The 12168-nt window shown below is 45.9% G+C and overlaps 1 protein-coding gene across 3 annotated transcripts in view; it reads right to left on the bottom strand.

The window, feature by feature from the left end:
* Positions 1-12168, bottom strand: part of PDE10A (phosphodiesterase 10A) — a 583168-nt gene that overhangs the window by 41539 nt on the left and 529461 nt on the right. For all 3 annotated transcript variants that reach the window (XM_033404002.2, XM_004278863.3, XM_049695213.1), the window contains 3 exons: positions 11723-11806; positions 10007-10157; positions 6404-6559 (listed from right to left, as the gene is read on the bottom strand). In XM_033404002.2, the coding sequence (XP_033259893.1) occupies positions 6404-6559; positions 10007-10157; positions 11723-11806 (391 nt within the window). The remainder of the gene's footprint in view (positions 1-6403; positions 6560-10006; positions 10158-11722; positions 11807-12168) is intronic.

Raw genomic sequence — 12168 nt, 5'->3', positions numbered from 1 at the left:
GCACAGACACTTCCGTGCAGCTGAGGCAAATTTAATACAGAAATGGTAAGAACTAAAGTAAAAGTTTTTTTAAAAGGCCGGGATGCAGGGCTTCCCTGGTGGTGCAGTGGTTGAGAGTCTGCCTGCCGATGCAGGGTACACGGGTTCGTGCCCCGGTCCAGGAGGATCCCACATGCCGCGGAGCAGCTGGGCCCTTGAACCGCGGCCGCTGAGCCTGCGCGTCCGGAGCCTGTGCTCCGCAACGCGAGAGGCCACAACAGTGCGAGGCCCGCGTACCGCAAAAAAAAAAAAAAAAAAAAAAGGCCTGGATGCAGAACTGAAATACGATATGGAAAGTAATAAGGAGCCACTGAGGATTACGGAGGTGGCTTTTGGAGCAGTCCCTCTGGCGACAGCGCGCGTGGAGGTGGGTCAGAACAGAGGCAGAAGGGCGGATGGTCAATCTGTCCTCAGCACGCTTTTAAAATATTACCATGAATCATATGTAATTCTCCCCGAAGCCCTACTGTGCTGAGCTCTACAACAGAGACTCTCCCGGAAGGGCTTTGGAGCTCAGATTTCAGTATCTGCATGCCAGCCAGTCCAGGCCTCTCTCCCCAGCAGCCCTGCCCCTACTGGGCTGTGAATCACTGTCACAGGAGCAACAGGCGGAGGCTGAATCATTCTGGGGCTTCAGGATGAACAAAGTCAATGACACAACTAATTGCTTCAAGCATTCACAACAGTGATGCCTTTAAAAGATACATAATACTTATTTTGACATTTAATTGTCCACTGCATCAAACCATATACTAGGAAACATGAGAGTACTGTAATTAAGAACACAAGTTTTGGAGTCAAACAACTCTGAGTTTTAATATCCTCTGCCCCCTACTAGCTGTGTGACAATGAGCCAGTTACTGAACCTCTCTGATGCACATTACTCTTATTTGTAAAACGGAAATGAATAATAATACTTGTCTCATAGGATACCGTAAAAATCAAATGTACTGATCCGTGTATAATTCTTAAGTTTCTGGTATATAGGAAGTACCTAATAAATGATGAGATGATTACCATGATGATGGTGGTGATGATGATAAAACCTACCAGTAGAACTTCTGCAGTCAGAGTTGAAACAGGGAGAGAGAGAAGGAGAAACAAGCACACAAACCGATACGCCCAGAACTGAACTGGACCGCCAGAGAACACGTCTATCTATTTAGAATACATCTGTAGAAAAGGACAGATTTAGGCTAACCTCTGTAATAAACTAATCCATTTTAGTCTAGAAGTAAGGACAGTGTTGAGTGTAAGTACAACTATTTTGCTATAACTGCAACAGACAACAGTAAATTCTACCCACTGCAGATGGACTTGGCTGTGTCATAGAAATGCTACTGCTATAAAACATAATGAAAATGTCATGGGATCCCAAAATGTTGGGATAAAGATAACTTTTTAAAAATGTAAACATATTTCAAAAGCACTAGATGATTTAAGATTAATGGGATGATGAGAAATTTTTCTTAATAATGAGAATAACCTTCCTAATTGGTCTGTTTTCTAAAATTTTGACTTCTGCGTACCTAACGTAGGGTATTCACAGAAGGCAAAAGACAGAAAAAGGGTAGCTTCAATATTCAAAATAATCATTAATATCTTATTATGAAATATAATTTGACTATTAAAATGAACATTAATTGTGAATATTAAATAAAGGAATGTTCAATGAACATTAAAATGGATTTAATATTCTAACGCTAATGGTTCTATCACCGTTGCTAAATAAAAATGCATGGATGGGTAAGTTTTAGGTCAGAACACAAAGCTTGCCCACTCTCTTGTCACTGTCCACATAGAACAGTCTCCTTACCTGAAGTCATTCCACTTACCCTCCACCACTGAGGCACCTACACGCTTTGTCCTAAGGAGACATATCTACTCAGTTTCCCCTAAATAGAACCTGGCAGTTACCAGTCGCCAAACGTTGCACACATTGTTTTGCCTTCTCTGACTCTTAGGTCCACATTCTTATCTTCACGTGACCACCACCACCCACATCAACAGACCCGGCAGCAGGCCTGCCGGATGGAGATGAACGAGGGGCAGCGACTGTCCTCACCGGGCTTACAATTCAGAGGAGAGGAAGGCTAAACTCACAAACAGAACATTTTTATACCACGTGAGAACTCTAGAATACGTGAATGTTTAAGGGACGCAGGGGCCATGTGGAAAAGGCACACAACTGTGCCCCAGTTATGTGGAGACGTCATAAAATACTTTCACCGGAGGAGGTACTGCCTGAGCTGAGTCTTAAAGATAAGGAGAAGCTGGCCACCAAAGGAGAAAACTCTAGACAATGCAGAGTTAAGAAATGGTCCAGAACTGCAAAAATACACATACAATAGTCCTGGAACAGGCAGAGGCCATTCATAAAAGACTTGTATATCAATTAAGAAACAAAATTTATTCTTGAGGCCATGGGACCCACTGGTGGCTTTTAAAAAGGAGAATAGGGCGTCCCTGGTGGCGCAGTGGTTGAGAGTCCGCCTGCTGATGCAGGGGACACGGGTTCGTGCCCCGGTCCGGGAAGATCCCACATGCCGCGGAGCGGCTGGGCCCGTGAGCCATGGCCGCTGAGCCTGCGCGTCCGGAGCCTGTGCTCCGCAACGGGAGAGGCCCCAACAGTGAGAGGCCCGCGTACCGCAAAAGAAAAAAAAAAAAACAAAAAACTGGGGGAAAAGTCAGTCAAACAGACAACGTCTAATGAAGGCGGAATTTGGGATGTCACTCGGGAAAGGTCCTTGATGGACATATAGGAGACTGTACGCTCAGAGGGGCCAGTTCAGCATCCACTACAGGCGCCAAATGGGAACTCTGTCTCCCATGAATGCCCCTCACGGCCTGTACACAGCCCCTGGCCCCAGTCACCGGGAAAACAGTCCTGAGACCCAATGTTGAGACAAGGGGCAGCTCAGCAAAAGTTAAGAATCTGAACCTATCTTTCCTCTAGATGCTTTCACACTTCTCCTTACTTCATTCCTGACTTAATCTCCTCCCACTGCCCACTCGGGGTGGGGGCGGGGGGGAGGGTGGGAACTGCCCACTGCATCTTTCTCCCTGTGACGGAAGTGAAGGCAAGTGTGAACGAACATACACCCCTCCTGCCGTGCTGTACCGTGAATAGTTCTGTGCTAGTGTGTGAAGGACTGAGGTTAGCTTTTAAATATACTTCCCCTTTCTGTTTGCTGAGGTTGCTGTGGTCACACAGGGGGCCTCTTCCCCACGCTTCCCCAGTCGCCCAGATTATCCCATAAGTAATTGTGGCAACAACACTGAAAGTCAGCATTCGGGTTAACGAGACTGTGGCCTGTAGACACACACACAGCTTTGAGGAGGCCTCATGGGGAACCATCTCTAACCATCGTGGTGAATTTTTTTATCTCCTCTTTGGCCACGTTGCCAAAGGATGAATAGTTCGGGACTGCGATCCTCTGTGCAGCCAGAGCGCTGAAGGCTGCCTGCGGAGATGAGGACACCGAAGGAGAAGCCCTTCCCTACCCTGACCACTGGGCGGACAGACCTATCAGAGGGCTCCGTGTGATGTAATGACATATTGTTCTGTCTGATAATTCAGTGACTGGATGTTGAAATTAAATTTTACTCTCGGCCAAGGATATCACCTTAATTGGTCAAGTCTGGAGGTGTCCTGACAAAACTTCAAACTGGCAGGGCTTGGTGACTGGAGCTGGGGGCAGGGTGAGGGGGAAGGACTCTAACAGGGTCACTGGCCCGTGGGGTGAGTGAGGCACCTTCACGGGAGCTGTAAAGTAACTCAGCACGATTGTGGCCACACTGAACACCAAACACAGTTCAAGCGTTTGGAAACAGAACCTTACGGTGCCCCAGGCTGACACACAGGCGTGAGAGCCACAGCCTGTTAGGATGGCTGGGACCCCAGGAGGCCGGCCAGGTGGAGCGGCAAGAAGGTCCGCTTGAGGGCGGAGCTGTGGACACAACAGGCATCTGTGCTTTTGCTATCACTGTCCCCCCGGGCCTGAAACATGTGCTGGCAGCTGCCAGGCAGTGAATAAATATGTTCGCTATTGAAACGAATTTCAAGAGGCAGTTAGAGGGATCTGAGAAGCAAAACTCAGAGGAGTTATCGTGAGCATGTACAATCAGCAGATTCTAGAGATCTCCAGAAAATGAAGGAGCCCTCCGCCATTCTCCTGCCCGTGAAGATGGGGCCATGAGTTTATGCCCCCTATGTTTCTCCCTGTCACAGCTCACACAGGAGGTGTTGGTCAAGGCAGGATACAGATTCAGATTTTAACTGGTGGGCTGAACCTGTGGCCATGACGGTTCTTCTAGCCGGCTTCCCATCCCATTCGTCTGCTGAGAACCTCACCTCTCTAAAGACACAAGAACAAAGGTGCCCTTATGTTCCCCCCACCAGTGACTGAAATGCCTTCTCTAATACTCGGAATCTAACTACCCTCCAACAACTCTGTGGATGCCAGCAGCGTGCCTGAACTTAATTCACTGCCTGAGTCCCCGTGATGATGCTCTGATCATTCTAGGAACACCGTATCATGTAACACAGAGCCCCCACGTGGCTGAGGGTTTGCTGAAAATGCGACAAACTGCTCTGTGCCACCTCCACTGTCAACGGCGGCAAACAGAGTAAGTCTTCCTGCCAGAAGTCTTCCTTGGCTGGGTCAGACCCTCTCCACCCCTTCTGCTTTGTATCACTGCTGTATCACACAGTTTATATCTTATTCCATCCAGCAGCGATGTACCTTGCAATCCTGGCCTCTGTAAATTCTCTTATATTTAAAATAGGTTTTCTGAGGGAACTTCAGGAAGGCTATTAAAATTCATTTGCAGATTAAGTTGCCAGAAATGCTGTCACAGTCATATGTATGAATTCATTTAGGACACAGGATGCACATGGGGCCCAGGAGGCCTAATTATTCCTAAATGAAGGCGTCCTGATGTCCTTTCTGGCATAGACCCTTCTTCCTGGGCAAATAAATAGCCTAAGGGGAAAGTAGATATAAACTGTCATGAAGTTTTATAAATGTCTATTTACAAAAAGCATGTTCTAATGCATGTGTGTGTTAATATACATGTGTGTGTATATACACCTATTATACACACACATATATAGGGACATGCATCTATATCATACACACATACAAACACATATACATATATCCACACACATCTTTTATCCTGCCTAAATTTCTAGGTATGTATGTATCTATCAGCCAAACATACATAACATACATCATTTAAAAAATAAAGTATTGGTGCCAAGGGAACATCGGGAATGGTGACTACCTATCGCTTTCAGGGATAGAACCAGCCCGGGAGCAAGGGGGACATTCAGCCACCTGCCGGATATGACTCCGTATCTGACAGACCTCTCACTCTACCCCGCAGGTCATCAGAAGAGCACCTGCACTTCAGTAAGCTCACCATTTACCTTCTCAGCCCTGAGGAAAAGGGGCCTGCCCATGTACATGTTGCTGGGTTTTGAAAAGATCTGAGTGTGCAGTACTACCAATCACTGGGACAGCTGGGACCATGAGGCACCACTAGGAGAAGCGACGGAGAGGAAAAGAGCCCTGGGTGGTCAGGGGAGGGCTGGGCTACACAAGACAGGAAAACTGCACCAAGTGGCAGACACCTTTCTGCTTCGCAAGTCGCCCACAGCCAGGCGCTGCTGAGGTCCTGCCGGGGCTTTGCGTCACAACCTTGAAAATTCCAAATCCTTCCCGTAGACACGTAATCAAAAGATCTAATAAGATTTCTCTTCCTATTTTGAGGTGCTGACAGTGAGAGGAAGAAACGGGGTCCACTATTCTTAAGTCAAACAGAGATCACATTTTAAAAATTGTCTGTGAGAGGAGTCAAAGCATTACGAGGCGATAGTTATGTAGTTAAGATGACTTTGAGAAAAAGGTTTGAAGTGAAGAAGGAGCGTACGTATCTCACAGGGAAGGGAGACCAGTCAGCATCCAGCTCAGTCACTAAGGACATCTTAAAAGCAAGAAAACTCGATTTAAAAACACACAAAAGAAAAAATAAAAGAACTTCAATGCACTTAAAATCTTGTTTGCCTAACGTTCAAGATTCGTTGTTCTACACATTCTGGTTCAAGAACATGATGAGCCATGTAGATTAAATTAACTACGTGAAACAAACTTTGCCTTAGGGTATAACGTACTTAAAAATCAAATGTGATTGCAAAATATATATAAATCTTTTAAAAAAGGTTTTACGATAAAATGTAGCTGCTGTTTCTAAAGAAAGCCAGAAGCATACCCCTCTTTTATGTATAAACCGTGGGTCTCTCTGACAAGACGACGCACACACGGGGCAGCGGTCAGGCACGTGGCCCTGGGCGCCTCACCTGAAGGATGGAAACGGTCTGGGAGAAGTGATGCTGTTCCATGGTCGACGTGGAGTACAGTGCCGCCAGGGGGTGGTCGAATTTCTGCAGGTAGCTGTTACTGAAGCCCCTGTGGTCCAGGTCGTGGCACAGACACGCAATTAGCAGTCCCTTGCGCTTAAGGAGAAACCACAGTGCACAGATGTTGAAAACAAAGAAATGGGACATGAGGAAAGTTACGGTTAGTATTCTTATCACACTGACTTCTGTCACTGATGCAGCCAACATGCTCATGAATGCCTGAAGTAACAGATAATCTAACTTCTTTTTTAACCAGTTTCTTTGTCTTTCTGCTTAGGAACTTAACAATCAAATTATCCTTGAGTTTTCCTGATCGACTCTGGTAAAAAGGGTAGGTGGTATCAAATTAAAGCAAATGTCCCAAAGAATCACAGATAAAGCAAGTCTGCAAAAGGAGAGGACAGTATCAGTTCTTCACTTAAAAATCCATTCAATATTAAATTCTAACGGTGTTACTGCTATCATAAATGAGGAATATAGCAAGTAAATCATACAGCATGTGAAAAATGGCAAATTGTATACAAAAAGATAAAAGGAAGAGCAGGCTGAAGGGGACAGGTGAGAGGCGGGTGGCTGTGATGTACAGCAGTTAGGATGGGCCTCAGACAGGCAGAGGTGCAGGTGAAGGGGAGACGCAGGTGGCTCCCGGGGGTGGGGGTGGGGGCGGGGGCGGGGCTCTCAGCCAGCGCACATCCTGGCAGGGGAGCCTGCCTGCGAGTCACAGGACCAGAGTCACATGACCAGGACTGACCACTGCAGGGGCTGCGGGGAGAGGAGGACAGAGAGGAACCTGAGGGCAGGGCAGGGGAGGGGAGGGTAAAGATCTTGTATTATCTGTGATCCAGGGACCGATGGCGGGGTTTTCAGCAGAGCAGTGACATCATCTAGCTGACGCTCTTTAAAGATCCCCACGCTGGCCACTGTATTGAGAACAGACTCCAGGAGGGTGGGAGAGACCTGGGGGAGGCTTTCGTCGTGACTCAGGCAAAACATAACAGAAGCTGAGACCGGGACGCTAGCAACGCAGGCTTAGGAGACATGACTAAAGTCTGGAAGATTCTGCAGGCAGAATCAACAGAACTTTCTGGCAGGCTGGGCATGAGAAGAAAGGAGGGCAGGACGGCGAGCGGGGGAGGGGAAGCCAAGCCTGAGGGCCAGGTCATCAGCCTTAGACGCTGATGGACGGGGTCTTCACTGAGAAGGGAAAGTTGAAAGGGGAGCGGGCTGGAGGAGCGCTCGGGAACCGAGGGTGCTGGGGGTCCTGGAAGCCACGTGAGAACAGCGACGCAAAGAGGGGAACTGAGCTCAGACCCTTGGACCCGCACGTCCCCTGGACCAGAGCATTTTCTGGAGGGTGACGGAGCTGGTTTCAGAGAAAAGGGGAGGAGAGGAATTGCAGGCGGCCAGCACAAGGGCTCCACCAGGGGCCGGCGGCAAAGAAGAGCCTAGAAATCCGGAGGGAGCCGAGCGGAGAGGCAGAGGCAGAGGGTGCAGTGAGGTGGAGGTCACAGCCTGCGACCTGCACGGGATGCAAAGCCTGCGGAGGACCCAGCGTGGAGGGAGCGAGTTAACGGAGCGGGGGGCGGGGGAGGAAAGAACCGCGAAGGCAGGGACCTCTGAGACCAGGGCAACTGGCAGGGCGGCTCTGGACAGGAGCCCGGGCAGCATCGAGGAAGGCGTGATGCTGGAGTGCGCGGCGCCACCGGCCGCGGGGCCGGCGCCTGCACAAAGCCCCACCGGAGCACTGCGCCTGCGCCCTGCTGCTGCCTTAGTCTCGCCGAGCCGCGCTGGTTTCTCCTGCCATCTAATGGGCGGGGAGGTCGCCCCGGGCACCCGCACCCCTAAACTATGCGGTAGGCAGGGGACCAACCCTAAGTGTTCGGAGGTCTTAAGACACTGAACTGTGTATGTTCTGGGGGTCGTTTGATTTGGGGGCTGTTCCCATATTTTATGCTGCAACGTCAGCCATAATGAATCTGGTAAGAAATGTCAAGGTTGTAAAACCTGGCACAATAGATAAAAGCTTTCTAATTCCTTTTAACCTATTTTATTTTATTGATGTTCAATAGCCTTGTCAAGTGCATGCCAGAATCAAGCATCTGAAAATAACTTACGAAGAACTACCTTTGTTAACTTTTCCTTTAAAAACATCAAAGGATCATTTCTAAAGCTCTACTAGAGATTACACATGCACCTTACAAAATATATTTTAAATACTTATGTATGTTATTTGGGGGTTATTTTTAGCTAAAAGACCTGAAGTTTCTGGAGAAACAGAATGATATAATTCTAGAAACTTAAATGGAAGTCAATATGTAGTAACAAAACATCTCATTCGTCTTAAAATTTTCCCATTTTTGAATATAAATTTTAATATAATCCAAAAGAATAATTTCTATAATTCTCAAGCTTACAGGCTAACTTTTGGCAGAAAAGATAATAAAATTGCTTTCTTAAAAGGAAGTGAATGGAGAAACACTGAAATTTTCAAAAATATGGGGTTCAATGAAATGGAAAATTGTTTAGAAAAATTTATATTAAAAAAGAAAAAATTTCATCGTGTGTGTGTGATAAATAATTTATTAGGCTAAGCCCCGTCTAAAGCCCCATCTAAATAATCTAAAGATTATTAATAAAAAAAGGAACGTTTTGACTCTTTACAATAGCATTTTTTTTCTAAAATGCGTCTTTCAAGTTTCCCATCCAAATTGTGAATTTGGTCTGACAGGATGGAAAGGACAGGACTGGACCTCAGGGTTCTAATGTTGGTGGACATGACCTTGGGAGAAGCACAATTTCTTTATCACAGAGACACAGCTCCCTTTCTTCACGTGTCCTGAAGCAGGAGGAGAGAAGGGTGGATTCGAGTTAGGGCTTTCATAGGGCTGCTGGGACCTTGTGGAGAGAGGGCAGCGAGGCCATCAGGAAGGTCCCGCCTGGGAGGAGCACAGCTGGGGCGAAGGCGCCCCATCACCAAACGTGGGCTGGGCATTCAAGGAAGGGGCTCGACAGCAGTGCATGAATGGACTAGGTGTCCCCAAGTCTTCTCTGAGCGCATCACCAACTCCAAGTCCGTAAAGTCCGGTGAATCAGTGGAACATTGCCGAGCCCCTGTTCCCTTATGCTAGAGAAGGTCAAATAAGCATTTATGTTTTAATTGTATTTAATGCTCTGGGTTCTCAGATGGGTAGGATATGTCTCCATTATCCAGGGCATTAGGGCAAAGAGAACAATTCACTTTGTTTACATCCTTTCAGAAGAATTCAGCTTTAACAGGGAAGAAAGACTACAAAAATGAGTGTTTCCTTGAGGGATATTTTGATGAAGTTGGAATTTCTGTATCTACATTCCTTATACAAAATAATAGGGAAAATCCTTGGGTACAACAATTTAAAAAGTGTGCTTCTGTGAGTTACGGAACCAAAATTTGTCCTGGAATGACATAGAGTCGCCTAACTATTTCATAAACGTACTCCAGACATAGAGTACTTCAACCCACTCAGGTTATTTGAAGCGGGAGAGAGAAAGCGTGTGCACACCCACCTCGAGTTCGGTGAAGAGCCCGTGGTTGTTCTGGAGTATGGCGTACATGCAGTGTGCCACCGTGACGGCGTGCTTCCAGTTGTGGTAAGGGACCCGACGATAGTTTTTCTTCACAGACATGATAAAACGACACAACTTTTCAAGCTCAAAGCTGTGTGGAAAAGAAACTGTCATGACAGAAACTGGGAAAGAACCAGTACGTTCCAGGAGACCACTAGATGTGCACGTCTGTCCTGTATGCGCTTGCACGGGTGAACACTTCCGCGGGGACGGGATGCAGGAGCACGGGGGCCTCACTCACCAACCTCCTCACTGCTTCTCCAGCCGGGTGAGAGAGGCAGACTCTTTGGTGGCTCGTGCTCTGACACGGTAACGGGCCCACGGGGGAGCAAATCCCAGAATCAGCTTGCCGTTACCCATCATGAACACCCGCCACCTCTTCCTTAGCTTTCAAGCACCTCCTGCATCCCATCGTGCTCAGCAGACAACAGCATATCATCATCCTGTTCAAGGGTATTTTTAGCTAAGTTTTTCCAGAAAGCATGTTCAGATTCACAAGCTGCAACCATGCATACTATAAGAATTTCCTAGGTGAGTGATTATCCTTTCAAGAGGAATCCAAATTACCATGGGACACTCAAATTATTAAGCGGTGGTAGCAGATGGCTATATCCAAATCTTGACGCAGTCCATGAAAGAATATGATGTATTTTATCATACAGTATGGTTATAAATTTTTATGTGTATCATGTGTTTACACGTATTTAAAGCCCCAGCAACTCTCTCAGTGGATTTAAGGCAGCTTAAGACAAAGGCATATCAATATGAAACAGGGGTCCCCGAAATACCAAAGAGACGAGAGTCCATAAAACCTCTAAATACATATAACCTTTATCTTTCTCCACTGAAAATGTTCAAATGTCCCTGAAGTGTGAGGTATGTGATTTTAAGAGTTTCAACTGGTCAAACTCTCAACTGCTATCTAAGAAATAAGTGGCATTAGTTACCCTGTGTGCATCCTTTTGAGACAATAATTTATAAAAGTCGCTGATGGAAATAAGAGAAAACACAGAATTCAATAGGAAACAAGTGACAATTTAGTTCTAGAGACGCTAAGAGCCTCTATAAGCCACTTAATGACTAAATTAGTAAAAAAAGAGAAAAAGAAAATTATTTCTTGCATTTTAAGTATGTGTTTAAGCTGTAAAAAAAAAAAAAAAAAAAAACAACAGATACAAAGTCATGAAAGGCCTCTGGGACAGGCCACAAGGAGAGGAGAGAGATTTGCAAGGAAAGGGCAACATAACTTCATTACTAACAAAGGACTAGACTTTGAATTAGGAGACCTGTTTCTTTCACACTTGTTTTAACTGATATATCGAAGTTAAAGGTGAAAGTCGATGTTAAATGTGTATGTACATTCCAAAACACACCTAAAAACAGTATGCAGTTATGTTGAGAAGTAACCTCTGTCTCTTTTAGCTCCACCTATATCCTTCTGATCACCTGGTTAGACCTGGTTGTTAACCAAGGGGCAGCCTCTGAGGGAATCTAAAAAGGCTGCACATTTGTCCAATAATCTTAGCCTTTTTTAATTTAAATATCTAGAAAAACAATTTCTATATGGCATATTTAAGGTAATTATCAACCAAAAAAGTGGCGAGGCATTTAGGTAGGGGAGGAGGATTTTAAAGCAGGTGTGTGGGTCACACGTACCAGGCTGTCCCACAGGACTGGTGGACCATGTAGACGAAAATTCCAGGCCACATGTTTTCAAAGGGACCGATGTCAAAGTGGAACCTGAAATAAACAGAAAGCACAGGTCATGAGTAAATGTAATTAATTAGGATAAACATAATAACAAGTAAAGGGAGTAATTTAACTTTTTGCCTATCAAGAGACTAAAAAAAATACTAGGAGTTCGGCCCCCTCTTCCTGCCTCTCTCAGTCACATCTCTGTTGTATTCAAAGGTTTCCAGGAGGAAATTCCACACATTCCCTCAGGAACTTAGTCCAAGATCTAAGCCATTGCTTAATTCTTTATTAAGCAAAATGTAAAAAAGGAACGTTGTGTTTGTTATCAGAGCAATGACAAAGTCCAAAATAATTATATTATGAGCCCTACACATACATTGCACAGCTCACAGATACGGGGGAGGAGC

The sequence above is a fragment of the Orcinus orca genome, chromosome 12 (assembly GCF_937001465.1).
Source record: "Orcinus orca chromosome 12, mOrcOrc1.1, whole genome shotgun sequence".
In the NCBI taxonomy this organism is placed as follows: domain Eukaryota; kingdom Metazoa; phylum Chordata; class Mammalia; order Artiodactyla; family Delphinidae; genus Orcinus; species Orcinus orca.
Note: the sequence above shows the minus strand (reverse complement) of the source record. Positions and strands in the feature narration are given on the sequence as shown.